This window comes from Penaeus monodon, chromosome 42 (genome assembly GCF_015228065.2).
Source record: "Penaeus monodon isolate SGIC_2016 chromosome 42, NSTDA_Pmon_1, whole genome shotgun sequence".
NCBI lineage: Eukaryota > Metazoa > Arthropoda > Malacostraca > Decapoda > Penaeidae > Penaeus > Penaeus monodon.
The window spans coordinates 13,952,084-13,967,083 of record NC_051427.1 but is presented as its reverse complement, the minus strand read 5'-3'; the positions used below and the strand labels follow the sequence as shown (position 1 = coordinate 13,967,083).

General features: G+C 42.9%; 1 protein-coding gene across 1 annotated transcript in view; it reads left to right on the top strand.

The window, feature by feature from the left end:
- Nucleotides 1–12,908, top strand: part of LOC119599160 (synaptogenesis protein syg-2-like) — a 26,377-nt gene extending 13,469 nt beyond the window's left edge. Inside the window, exons 7-10 of the mRNA XM_037948914.1 lie at nt 1,811–1,930; nt 3,355–3,540; nt 9,214–9,349; nt 12,357–12,908. Coding sequence (XP_037804842.1) covers nt 1,811–1,930; nt 3,355–3,540; nt 9,214–9,349; nt 12,357–12,834 — 920 coding nt within the window. The 3' untranslated portion in view covers nt 12,835–12,908. The remainder of the gene's footprint in view (nt 1–1,810; nt 1,931–3,354; nt 3,541–9,213; nt 9,350–12,356) is intronic.
- Nucleotides 12,909–15,000: the final 2,092 nt, after the last annotated feature.

Below are 15,000 nucleotides of genomic sequence, written 5' to 3'. Positions count from 1 at the left end.
ATTCTTGATACATGCTCTCACACTGCAAATAGAACAACGAAGGGACGAACAAGAAAACACACGAATATGCCGAAGTCCTCGCTGTATTTGTTCTTCGCGTCCTGAAGAAGCAATACAGCGAAAAGGCCTTCGTTATATTCGTGTGTTTTCTTGTTCTTCCCTTCGTTGTTCTATTTGCAATTTGTTCGACTTGAATTCCACACATGCTATCACAGGCTACAAAGCAATGCATTTACACAAGTCTCTTCCTAACACAACTTGATGTATCATTGGGCCCCTTTTATTATTATCCTTGAGTATCAATTAATTATTTTAGTACATGAAAATGTTATACGCCTGAAGTGGTCTAGTGCAGTGCCATGACATACTTTACATACTCTTATACAACCAGATAAAAAACCTGGCACTTTCTGACGCATTTTGACCCAATTTTCTAAATGGTAGATCGTAAACGGCACTCCTAAACACATACTAACCCTTTACTGTCAAAGTCATGGTGCATTTTTTTGACAAAGAATGATACCTCGCTACACAGCCTGACATACTGGTATACCCAACCACTTCTGACACACACCTTCACGCCCTCTGACACACTCTGACACAATCAAAACTCCTAATTTAAAGTAATTTGTCAGATAAATGTTACCAATAACAACGCAATCCATATAAGTACGAATCATTATCTAGATAGTTGCAGATTAAGACTGCTTAATGAGCCTTGAAGCAATTGTTACACACTAATTGGGGAACAGAGTTTGGTATGCATTTCAACATTGCAATTGTTCTTAATTACATGTTTTATGTAATCGTATGTACAAAAAGTGTGAATTGGTTTCATCACATTAGCGGCTATTGAATGACTGTACTTTATTAAACTAGCAAACTTCTGTAAGATAGGATTAGTTGCAATTTATAACATTAACTAGTTTAGCATTAACAGTTCTAATAAGTAATGCTTAACTAATTCCCAACTATCTTTGGTGGTTTGTATAAAGCAGTGCATGATATGACGACGAGGCTGTAGAAATAACATTAATTGTTTATATAAGTTGAATGAGCTTAGAGATATAAGTGATATTATGACCATTTATCAATCATCAAATGCCATTAATAATACAAACAACGGCTCTTCTCTCGTTTATATCCAGGCACTGTCATCGGTATTTGATAATGCAGATAAACCTTTTCTAACTCTTTCCGATAATCTTAGCGTCGCGCCTGGTAACAGAATAAAAATATTTTCGCTCTTTCAGGTCCGGGTATCACTCACCTATTTAGTGCAGTTTTCCTTTGCTTCTTCCGTTTTTTCTTTTTTCTTTTTCTTTTTCTTCTTCTTCTTTTTCTTTTCCTCCTTTTCTTTTTCTTTTATTTTTATTTTTCTTCTTCTTTTCTTTTTCATTTTCTTTTTCTTATTCCTTTTCGTTTTATTTTTATTTTTATTCTTTTTCTTTTCTTCTTCTTCTTCTAGACGTACCCAGATTTAGCACAATAACAAAATAGGTGTTTTTCCCCGATCTTTCGTACTTGGCTGGATTCCCCAGATACTAAATACCTATTAGTTGCAGCTTCAACAACAACAACAAAAACTTTCAGATTCTTTATGGATCACCAACCACCATTACCCGTAATAAATGAGAAAAGTGTTTGCTTCTCTTCTTTCAGATTCAGCTGGCGTTTTCAAATCAGTATTAAATAAAAACAAACAAACAACCAACGAACCAACCAAACAAACAACCTAACAAATATAATGATAATAAAAAAATAAATAAATACAAAGACGTTCGTATCCCCCTCCCCCCCTTCCTTTCAGATCCGCCCAGCGTCGTTCACATCCGCGGCCCGAGTCAGGTGGAGGACGGAGCACCCATAGGACTCACCTGCGAAACCGATGAGTCCAGGCCTCCTGCTGTTATAACGTGGCTGATACAGGGTATTTTGCCTGTTATTCCCTCTCTCCTTGATGTCTGTGTTCATATGGATAGATATTTTGATATATATGGTTAGATAGATTAGAAAAAGAAACGAAAATATAGGCCTATATATACACTAACGTGCCATGATTTAATAGAGAAACATACGCTGTACACACAGTATATAAATAAACCGATACGCATATATCCTCTTCTCTCATCTCACTCCCAATAGCATTATCCCCCCCCACACACTACCACACCCGGATCCCCACCCGATCACCCGAATCTATACAGAGACTCCAACGTGTTAATATGGCAGAGGTAATTGGCCTGCATCAATTAAGCCATGACAGAAACCGCGCTACATTAGGCTGGCCACGTTATCAGCTGGTCTCTCTCTCTCTCTCTCTCTCTCTCTCTCTCTCTCTCTCTCTCTCTCTTTTACCTCTTTCCCACTCTCTCTCTCTCTCTCTGTCTGTTATCTCTTTCCCATTCTCTCTCCTCCCTTTTCGCTTCCTTTCCCCCTCCTCCTTTCCCTCCCTCTCTCCATCACCCTCTCCTTCCCTCCCTTCCTCCTTTCCTTCCCTCCCTCCTTCCTTCCTCTCTTCCCCCTCCCCTCATAACCCTTTCCCCACCTTCCCTCCCCTCATCAACCTCTCCCTCCCCCCCCCCCCTCCCCTCTCCTCCCCCGGGTACTCGACGAGGGGAAAACCAACATCCAGTCCTCATCCGTTTACGCTAATAGGAGGGGTTGCCATGTGTGGATTGTGAGTATGTTGTGGTTTAGGATTTGCAGGTGTTTAGTTATGGGTGTTGTTGCTTGTTTTAAAGGTCGTCATGTTGTATACGTATACGGGCGGAGAGAGAGAGGGAGAGAGAGAGAGAGAGAGAGAAAGAGAGAGAGAGAGAGAGAGAGAGAGAGAGAAGGAGAGGGAGAGGGAGAGGGAGAGGGAGAGAGAGAGAGAGAGAGAGAGGGAGAGAGAGAGAGAAGGAGAGGGAAAGAGAGGAGAGGGAGAGGGAGAGAGAGAGAGGGAGAGAAAGAGAGACGAGAGAGAAGGAGAGAGGTGGAGAGAGAGAAGAGAAAGGTAAGAGAGAGGAGAGAGAAGAGAAAAGAGAGAGGGGGGGGGAGAGAAGAGAGAAAGAAGAGAGAGAGAAGAGAGAAAGAGGAGAGAGAGAAGAGTGTAAGAGGAGAGAGAGAGAGAAGAGAGGAGGTAGAGAGAGAGTAAAAAGAGAACACACAAAAACAAGAGTAAGAAAATGTAATATGAAAGGGAGATAGAATGAAATAAAACCAACAACAAACTATCAAATTCACACACAAAAAACACAAAACACACACAAAAAAACACGCACCAGAGGCCTTGTATAGAAAACAAAAGTCAAAGAATAAACAAAAATAATATTGAAGAATCCCCCTCCCCCTTTTTTCTCGCCTTTGCAGGGAGAACATACAACTCGGAGCAGACCTTGGTGACCCGCGTGAGCACTGGCGGCTGGATCACGACGTCTGACCTGACCAAGTACGTCATGAGGTCAAACCAGGCGAGGGAGGTCACGGTGCAGTGCGAGGCGACCAATCCCAGCGTCCACGGAACTGTCACGGCCACAAAAGTCATCCTCGTCACACGTAACTGTCATACGAGCTGTCATGAGGCCCTCCAACTGGACGGGTTAAGGGGTCCAAGGGAAGGGAAGGGGGAGAGGGAGCAGAAGAGGGGTAGAGAGGGTAGGAAGAGGGAGAGGGATTAGTATAGGTGTTATTGGGAGAGGGAAAGGGGTCGAGAGGGTGGAGAGAGGGAGAGGGGCTGGTGTGGAAATGGTAGGGGGAGGGAGGGACTAATTTCTTTGGCTATATTTTGTAAAGATGTACACATGTTCAGTTGTTCACATACAAGTACGTTGCGCACGCATATGTATGCGCATTAGACGCTGATGCGGATTACAAAGGCATTGCATGCAGCACACACACACATACACACGGACCCACCAAAAAAAAGAAAAAAAAGAAAAAGAAAAAAAGAAGAAAGAAAGAAAGAAAAAAAAATATATATATATCATCATCAAGGGGCTAACGCCGACGGGGGCGCATGGCCGTATCCACCCTTCGCTTCCGCCACGAGGATTCCTCGAGGGAGCTTCCAGGCAGCCCACGGCCCATCTCTAATTCCTCACGACAGGTCTCGTCGAGCTGCCCAAGCCATGATATCCTCGGTCGTCTCACAGGCATCCTCCAGCCAGGGTTGTCTCACCTGATGGGCAGGGTCCGCCACACGAGAACGAGATAGGTGCCCATAATAAGCCTGAGTTGGCGATCCCGGATTATGCAAGTAACAGATCCCATGCCAGTCTCACGGTGTAACTGCCGGTTGGACATGTGGTCCTGCCAACTGTACCCCATGATCCAGTGAAGATACTTGTTACAAGACACTGGATAGCGTCCAGGTTTCGCTTCCAGAGAGCAAAACTAGCAGTATCAAGGCCCTGAAGACACGCAGCTTGGTCCTTCTGCATAGGTATGAATCTCAGAATGCTCATTGATTGATCAAGTTCATGAATCCGTTGCCATACCCAATCCGTTTATTGACTTCTTGGGTCTGAGAGCCAGAGATAAGACTACGCTACCAAGGTATGTACAAAAAAATCTCTGTAACTTCAACGTCCTCGCGCAAGCATGGATAGACTGGAACGGATTACCCTAACCAAACCCCCAAAGTACGTGAATCTTGGTCTTGGTCCAGGAGACCTCTAGGCCGAGGGGCTTCGCCTCATTGGCTAAATGATATAAGAGCCGCCAACAAGTGACTCCAGGACTCAGGTAGGATGGGCAACATCAGTCGGCCAAAAGTCAAAGGTCAGAGACCTAAGATTTGCTAGTGTTGCTTCCACATGACTTTGGCACGTTAGCTCTGCCCATTATCCAGTCCATACAAGTGTTGAAAGTGTCTGGTGCAAGGACGCAGCCTTGCCTCACCCTGAATTAACGGGAAGAAATTCACATACCAACCCACTTTACAGCACTCTCAGTTACCAGCTATAGAGGATTGCTATCAGGCCAATAATCTGTGTCGAATTCCCCCGAGCTCAAGATCTACCATAGCGATTACCGATGCACCGAGTCAAACGCTGCCGAGGTCGATGAGTTGCAAGCAACCCACGACCAAACTCACAACGGCGTTCCACAATTACTCAAAGCGCTAGTTATCGGTCTATTGTGGACTTGCCAGAAGTAAATCCAGACTGCTCCGGTCTCTGATGCCTCAGTAGATGGTTGCGGATTCGTTTCAGCAGAATGTGGGTGAGAACCTTGCCTGGTATGCTGAGCAGTGTAATGCCACAGTAGTTGCTACAATCCCAATGATCCCCTTTCCCCTTCCAGGGAGGAGGGATGACACGCCCTCAGCAGGCAGGGGGACTGGTACCAGAGTGCCAGATCGCAAGTCAGGACTGTATGCAGGCCCCCGTTCCATGGGTTCACACCCGGCCTTTAGCAGTTCAGAGGGATATCAACATGCCGAAGCTTCACAATCTTCAGACTGGAAATCGCCATTCATAACCTCTGTGGGTAGGAGGCTTCCTCCGCTGATGGATGTGGTCAGGAAAAAGGTATTGTGGACATCGCTTGCATCAAGCTAACTGTTGGAGGGTTCTACCTGGTTACAACTGTCAAAAAACTCAGCCCACGTTCACGAACCCCAACATCGACCGAAATAATCGTCCATCCGCTGATCGGACGCAGTCATTTGTGAGGAGGCTTAGAGTTCAGTTTTCTCAAGGATGGTAGGCAGGTCGAAGAAGGTATTTACCAAGAAATGGCCTTCGACATCCTCAGCAAGATTCCGATGAACTGTTCCTTGTCCCTTCTCAGCAGTGTCCGAGCCCTACGCACCATGAAACGATTGCAAGACTTGATTCCCCATTCAGCCGAGCTTGCGACACGCTCAGGGCCAATAATGTTCCGGAGAGGGAATTCTGCCTTGCCCTTGGGAGTACGACAATGGACTCCTGAGCTGCTTCGAGTGTTACGCGCTGAAGACACTCCACAGAGCAACCGGGTCTGTCAGGTTGTTCGGGTTCTGTGAATCGGTCAGAGCCTTGTTTTTCCATAGTGAACCCACGGGCACACTCACTCCACCCTCAGTCTGTCCTGGTGAAACACCTTACGGTGGTCACTGGAGGGACGGGGAGTTTTGAAGTGGATCCACAGGGTAGCCACAACCAGCCTATGGTCGGTGCCACAGAACTCAGCACTCCGGTAACGCCTGCAGTTCTGGAGGATCTCCATTCGCCGTGCTAAACAAGGAATGTGGTCAATCTCCTGGCCACTGTACCCGTTTCACTGTACAAGTCCAGCGATGCTGGGCTGGAGCGCTGATACCCAGGAGCCAGAGATCCTCATGTTCGGGACCTAGCAAAGTCCCGGAGAAGGGAGGTTATTCTCCAGCTGGGACAGCTCCCGAGCCATGGGGGGGCGAACAGACATCTCGTAGCCAGCTAGGTCACAGCCGGATATCGCATTGAAGGTCTCCCCAGAACAATGCGATAATCTCGCGGGGGCAAATCGTTTCTGCCACAGGATGCGAGTTTGGCATTAGAACGCCTCTTTCACATCAATTTATTTACATCGGTAGGAGCGTTACAGCAATAGAGCCAGAAGCCAAAAGCATGCTCCAGTCTCAATGCCATATACGCTCATCAACGGTGTCACCTCAAACTACTGAGGCCTGAAGTGACTGAGAGATGGCTATGGCTACACCCTGGAGGTGGTGACCATTGCTGCGGCCCGACCAGTAGTAGGTGTAACCACCCACACTGATCGCATTTCCATTTATTTGAGACGTTGCCAGAGGGTCTTTCTGGGGGTAGGAGGACTGGCAAGGCCCACCTCCCCCGAGCCGCCCCATTACCCAGGGTGGCTAGGGGGCAGGAGTTGGTACGGAGCCAGAGCGTGTCCACACGCCGGTGGGCCATAGCTCTGTACCTCTGGGGCCTCCTGCTGCTCCGAGATCCCCCACAGATTTAGCCTGGGACCGCAAGGTGCCCAGTTACCCATGGGTGGCCACGAGGAGGCACTGCACAAGTCTTGATGATGGAGAGGCTGTGACCTGGCAGGAGAGACTTATGCAAAAGCTGCTCCCTTTTTCGCACTGAGCTAGCCAGGGGTGGAAGCTGCAAGCGAGAAGGCATGCAAGCGCTTAACACTATCTAGGCTACCACTCCATCGCTTCACATCACCATGCGCGTGAATCACCCACCCATATATATATATATACATACATATATATATATATATATATATATATATATATATATATATATATATATATATATATATATCATTATATATATATATACTATATATATATATATATATATATATATATATATCATACATACATACATACATATACATACACACACATTTTTTTTTTTTCTTCTTCTTCTTTCTTTTTCTTTTTCTTTTAACGATTTCAGGTTAACCCACAGGCTTGAAATTCAACCAATGCTTCTTTGTCAGTCACTTCTAAGAATTCATCACAAAATTTAATTCACGCAAGAACGAATCATGTATTGGCTTGCACAGCTACTCTAGGCTCCCTTCCAATGATAACGTATGAATCATATCTCTACAAGGGACAGATCATGACCACATGTGGCCGATGGATTCTGCAGAATAAAAAAAAAAAAAATTTATGTATGTATGTAAACATACAATACACTTATAGTACTTTAATATAGGTAACTCCACTCTATCTCACTGAGAATCTTAACCCTGCCTCTTTACCTTCAGTCATTGCATTTTTTTTTTCTTGGTTTGTTTGTCAATTGTGTTTTTTTTACCATTGTCATTGATGAACTATTTTCAAAGAAAATATACTAAAGAAACACTTACAGTAAAAAAATGGACAGACTGACTGGGGCAAAAAAGGTGCTGAACTAATGACCACATCGAATTTGGCCAATGACGTGGACAAATAAACTCAAGCCTAGCTAGCTCATCTTACAAAACCATGTGTTTGACCATGGCTTGCAACATGATATGTAAATGGATGTATGATCAACACGATGCTTTTACTTAGTGTTATTCTCATGTTCATCTATCTTTAGGCTAGCTTCTTTGAAAGCATTTTTATTGAAAAGAGTCATGAACAAATACTACACATTTCCACATCACTCCAATCCTGTTATAATATTCACATATCGATTACATTGTTTACCTTATAGTGCAATGTTTGAGTTCAACAGTATGTCAAGACAGACTCATAATTTGGTATGGCCTAAATGTGGCTTAATGATATATGCCTAATCTGAATTCCTCAACCAGAATCTTACTAACTTAGGCCGGTTTTGTACTAAGTAGAGTCCTGAATAACCAACTCTTTGTCCAAGTCCTTGCTACATCCCAGTTGTATATCGCAAAGTCTGTTACAGGGGCTAAGTCTTTGCCTTCTGTTTTAGACTTCATGTGGTAGTGTGAGGATGTCTTTAACTTTAGACCGGGTCAGTATCCAAATTCAGTCATTGGGAGACTTTCCTGCCCTTAACTACGCATGTTGTTACTGTACTGTGGTAGGCCTGTTAAACCAGTTTCCTTGTAGTCCTCGGCAAAATCCATGTGAACCTCAGCTAGATTCTGAACATCCTAGGTTTATTTTATGCTTCTTTGCCAGATCCTTGGTAACCTAAGATAATTGTGCATTCCTTGAGAGGCCCTCGATAACTTTGCCTCTGTTTTATATTCTTTGACCAGATCCTTAACAATCTGAGACTCTTTTGTGTTCCCCAGCCTAATAATCTAGGGTTATTGCATTCCTCAGCCAGATCCTCATGAGCTTAGGTCTACATTACATTCCTAAGGCAAATCCTTCTAACAATGTAGAACTATTTTGCATTCCTCAGCCAGATCCTTATTAGTGCAGGCCTACATTATGTTCTGCAGTCAGATCCTTAGCAATGAAGGAATATTTTGCACTCCTCAGTCAGATCCTTGTTCCCCTTGGCCTGCTTTGCTCTCTTTGCATTCCTCAGCGAGAACTGTAGTAACCTAGGCCTACTTAGCCAGATCCTTCTAACAACGTAGAACTGTTTTGCATTCCTCACCTAGGTTCTTAGGAATCTACGCCTATTTAACATTCCTGAGTCTGATCCTTAGTAAGCTAGGCCTATTTTGAGTTCTTCAGCTAGATCCATCTAACAGTGTAGGCTTACTTAGCGATCCTCGGCCAGATCCTTAGTAACCTAGGCCTATTTTGCGTTCCTCGGCCAGATCCTTAGTAACCTAGGCCTATTTTGCGTTCCTCAGCCAGATCCTTCTCCCCCCCGGCAGAGCCCGCCAGCCCCCCCGTGCTCCTCAGCGACCTGCAGCCCCCCCTCCCCGCCGGCTCCCTCCTCCCCCTCGCCTGCGCCAGCCACGGGGGTCACCCTCCCCCCACCATCAGGTTAGTTTCTTATTGAGACTTCGTTTTTGTGCGTTTTTTTGTTTATTTATTTATTATTCCTTTTTCGTTTATTGGCTTTCTCATTTATTGATGGTTTGTTATGGAGTAAAGGTGATGAAAATAAAGATGTAGCTAAGATTGAATAAAGTGAATTGATAACATATGAGAAAAGTAGGTAACTGGATTGGATTGTGTTTTTTTTATGATTTTTGGATGATTATGATTAATCCATTTATGGAAATAGAAATTACAAAGGAAAACAGATTTAAGATACACACGCACACGCTCAGACACACACAGACACACTCAGACACACTCAGACACACTCAGACACACACATACACACTCAGACACTCAGACACACTCAGACACACTCAGACACACTCACACACACACACACACACTCAGAACACACACACTCACACACTCAACACACAGACACACACACACACACACACACTCATCATATATATATACACTAAACATATATAACAATATATATATATATATATATATATATATATATATATATGAAAATAGGTTCCAGCTTTTTGTGCGTTTCTGAAATAACATTTTTGTTTTTCTGGTGAGTGGATGTCGGTTGTGGAGATTTACGCAAGCAGGATATAAACCGAAGAAACATAATTATAAAAACGACTCTTCGCATTTTCCCTTCTCTCTGATCGCGACTTTGACAAATTGGTGGTAATCAATGGTATATTGGTGACAATAACCAACTGGTAACTGACAGGTTGGTGAGTTGCTACGATGTTACTCGGTCCTTTTACGTTCAGCTAATTGCAAACATCCTAATTGCATCTTCACCACAGAAAGATAAACTGCGTGTACACACACACGCATATATATATATATATATAATATATATATATATATATATATATATATATATATATATATATATATATATATATATATTATATATATATATATATATATATATTATATATATAACACACACACACACACACACACCACACACACACCACACACACACACACACACACACACATATATATATATTTTATATATAATATATATATATATATATATATATATTATATATATCGATATATATTAGTATAATATATATATATATATATATGTGTGTGTGTGTGTGTGTGTGTGTGTGTGTGTGTGTGTGTGTGTGTGCATGTGTGTGTGTATATATATATATACAAACACACACACACCTAAATATCTATATCTGGTAGAAAAAAACACAATGCAAAAACTAGATTTATTGAAAATGAGACTACAGTTTCGAAATCCACTTGGATTCCATCTTTAGGTCTGAAGAGGAAGGATAAGTCCGATATGCGATGCTTAGCCTCGCCCGGGCTATGCCCCTGAGGGGAGCCCGGCCTGTGTCGACTAATGCCGACTCGCTTACGTGTGTCAGCTGGTGCTGACTCGGCTGAACCGAGTCCTTTGCCCGCCGTGGTGCCCAGCCACAGCAGTAACCTCCAGGTGACAGTTGCAACTTCTCGCGCCTGGGCGGGGCGCGAACCGCCGACCCCTCGGATGAAAGGCCGACACGTTACCACTGTACTAGCCCGGAGGCTGAAGAGGAAGGGGAGAGGAGAGGGGTATAAACGAGAGAGAGGAGGGGTAACACGGGACAGGTGAGGAAGGAACCGAAGGGAGGTCAGGTCAGGTCGGAGGATCGGGCGGACTATGCGCAGGGTGGCCGGCATACGGGAGAAGGCGGAGGATGTGGGAAGTGAGGAGACTATCGGCAGGAAAAAAAGCCTCTGTTCAAATTGAAATTAGGCAGCAGTTTTATTAAGGAGGATTTCACCAGTTTGCGGACATGGACATCAGCGGAAGGAAAGACAATTCGCGCCGCCGACCAGTCCATCTAATGGCCTGTGTCCCACTGATGGCAAAAGAGGGCGTTGTTGTAGTGTCCCCTAGGATACAGCGTACCAATGTTGAGACAAACGCTTAGTGAGACTGGCGCCTGTCTCGCCAAAGTATTGCTTACCACAGGAGGTACAAGGAACAGCATAGGTGCCCACCTTCGAGGTAGAGGGAGGATTGGTGTGGACCAGGTTGCGACGGAGAGTATTCACCCGGCGAAAGATCAGCCTGCAGTTGAGAGGGTGAAGAGGGCGACGGAGAGAGTAGATCTCCTCAGTGTTAAGGCAGGCTGAGGACGGGCAGGTGGGGAGTCTCTATAGGAGAGGAGTCGTGGTAGAAGGATGCCGTGCCCTGGATAACGCGACGTCGAGACCATGACGAGGGTAGCCCAGTTTGGAGAAGGAACGACGCAGGAAGTCATTCTCTCCATCCAGGTACCGGGGGTCACAGATGCCCCGTGTTGCCTCGCTGCCTCTCCTCTCTCTCTTTTACATCCCTTCCTCTCCCTTCCCTCTTCAGACCTGAAGATGGAATCCAGGTGAATTTCGAAACTAGTCTCATTTTCAATAAATCTAGTTTTTGCAATGTGGGTTTTTCTACCATAGTATCAACACGGAAGAGTGTTTTACCATTCATATCTGTATCTGTATATCTATATCTGTCTGTATCTCTCTCTCTCTCTCTCTATCATCTACTATCTCTCTACTATCTCTATATATATATATATATATATATATATATATATAATATATATATATATATATATATATTATATATATATATATATATATATATATATTATTATTTTATTATATTATATATATATATATATATATTATATATCTTTACCTACTTATCATTCTTACTGTGTGTATCTCTCTCTGCCTATCCACATATCTACTTTCTCTCCTTTTATCTGTCTATCTCTGCCTCTATCTACCATCTACACAACTTCCTCTCTCTCCATCTGTCTACCGATCTCTCTCTCTCTCTCTCTCTCTCTCTCTCTCTCTCTCTCTCTCTCTCTCTCTCTCTCTCTCTCTCTCTCTCTCTCCCTCCCTCCCCCCCCTCCCTCCCTCCATCTACCACCCTCTCTTCATTCCCTCCGCTCCCTCCCGCCCTACAGAATCTACAAAGAGGCAACAGAGGTACCCACTGACCTGATACTTGAAGGCAACGTGACCCGAGCTGAGGGTCAGGTCACGCTCACAGCGGCTGATAACGGCGCCCTTATCTCGTGCGAACTCGTGCGGCCCGGGAGCAGGTCGCCACTTATCACGACGGGAAAGCTGTCTGTGCAGTGTAATGTATCGTGTTTTCATGTTCTCTTTCTCTCTTTTTTGCAGTGTAATGCGCTGTGCTTTGTCTCTCTTTGCCAGTGTAATGTGTTGTGTTTTCTCTCTCTTTGCCAGTGTAATTTGTTACGTTTTGTTACACTTTGCCAGTGTAATGTGCTGTGTTTTGTTTCTCATTGCCAGTGTAATGTGCTGTGTTTTGTTTCTTTGCTGTGTATTTTACTGCGTTTTGATGTCCTCTCTTTGCAGTGTAATGTGTTTTGCTGTTTCTGTCTTTGCAGTGTTAATATGCTTTGTCTCTCTTTGTAGCGTAATATCATGTGTTTTCCGTTCTCACGTTTTTTCCTCCCTTTCTTTATGGTGTAATTTACTACGTTTTTTTCTTTTATTCTTTGTAGTGCGCTGTATTTATCTGTCTGTGCACTGTAGTGTTTTGCGTTGACTCTTTTTCTACCGTGTAATATATTGCATTTTTTCTTCCGTCTGTGTGGTGCAGGAATAATGTTTTTTCTTTTTCGTTGTGTAGTGTCATTTATTGAATTTATGTATTTTCGTTTTTTATTGGTAGTATATTACGTTTTTCTCTCTCCGTTTGAAGTGCCAGTTGCGTGTTTTTTTTCTTTCTATTTTGTACACAATACTATATTGTTTATCTATTTTGGTCCTTGGATGACGTAATGTGTTGCTCAATTTGTTTCCTTGTTCAGCATACTTTTTTGTGATTTGTGCAGTCTTAAGGCACGGTTTATTCAGCAAACAGTCTATGATATAATCCGCCATTCGTTGTTCCGTGCGGGCGATTTCAGCAACAAACATGGCGTCTACGGATCCCGTGCGGCCCTCCTCGCAGGTTATTTGCCATCTGCTGTAGAAATGGAGGCTCAGCGATTGCTAAAACGAAGCATGTGGGTTCGTTCGTGGTGGCAGGGGAGAAGTAGCAAAAGTTTATATCACTATCTGCAGCAAAAAACTTAATTTGGAGGATAGCAATATGCAAGCTCCGTTGAGGAACTTGGAAGACCCGCATGTAAACAATGTTGGCGTCGCGGCTACTCTCCAGTGAATTTCGGCATAAAAATGATAATCACAGTGGAAAAAAATATAAGGATGCTATATCCATTTTAAAAATTCTATTAATCGAAATATATTTGATTACTCTTATTTGAACGGTTGAGTAGGCCTATTGTTTTCCAAGCAGACTACAATCTCTCTCGTCCGCATCTACTTGCGACTAAGTTGTTGATTGTGCGAAGTCGGAAGTTGAGGTAGGTAAGGATAAAGTTGAGGGAAGTGGAAAAGTGAAAGTTGCTGCCGATTTATTGAAAAAAAAAGTTTAATGTACCACTTTGTTTTCTTTATCTTTGTCGTGTAACTTTTTTTTTTAATCTTCCTTTGCAGTGTAATATATTGCGATTTTTTTTCTTTCATTGTGTGCAAAACTAATGTATTGCGTTATTCTCTCTCTTTGAAATACAATAGATTATGTAGTGTAGAGCTAATTTATTTTTTATTTTTTCCCTTCTGTTCCATGTAACGAGCGGCATTTTCTTTTCTTTTTTTCCTTTATTTTAGAGTGTGAAGTACTGTCTTCTGTATTAAGGCTGTGCAAGATATTGCTTTTAATTCTCTATCTCCCTGCACTGCAGTGTCTTGCTTTTTCTTTCTGTCTCATAATATGTTTCGCTCTTTGTCTCTCCGTGCAGTGTGATGTATTGCATTCTTTCTCTTTCTGTTCTGTGTAGTATTTTGCAATTTCATATTTTTATGCAACATAATGTAATTTGTTTTTTTTTCTCTCTCTCTTTAATCTGTAATGTATTACATGTGTATTGTTTTTCTCACTCTGCATTACGTTTTCCTCATTTATTGCAGTGATATATTGCGTTTTTCTCATTTATTGCAGTGATATAATGCATTTTCCTCTGTTATTGCAGTAATATATTGCTTTTTCCTCATTCTTTGGGACATTTCGCACTGCAAATACAGTAGATATAAAGTTAGATAAATAGTTAACGTAGATATTTAAGCTTGTGAAAGACCGTCAAATTTTTGGGGAAGTGATATCAGAAAATAAGTGTAAATTATGTACTGTATTTATCTGCAGGTAATGTATGCATGAATATAAATATGTAGGAGAGTGGAGGTAAACATGTGCCTGAATATGTTAGGTGAGGCAAATATATACACGCGCAGGCAAGGAATCTGTCTGATATATACTGTAGGCAGATTAACGTATATTTTCTGAGGGATGTAGTGTGATGAGTATCCCTTTTCTCTTTTTTTCTTTCTTTCTCTCTTTCTCTCGCTCTTTCTGTCTTTCTTTCTCTTTTCTCTTTCTTTCTCTCACTCTCCTCTCTCTCTGTCTCTTCTCTCCTCTCCTCTCTCTCTCTCTCTCTCTCTCTCCTATTTTCTCTCTCTCTCTCTTTATCTCTCTCTCTCTCTTTCTCTCTCTCTCTTTCTCTCTCTCTTTTTTTT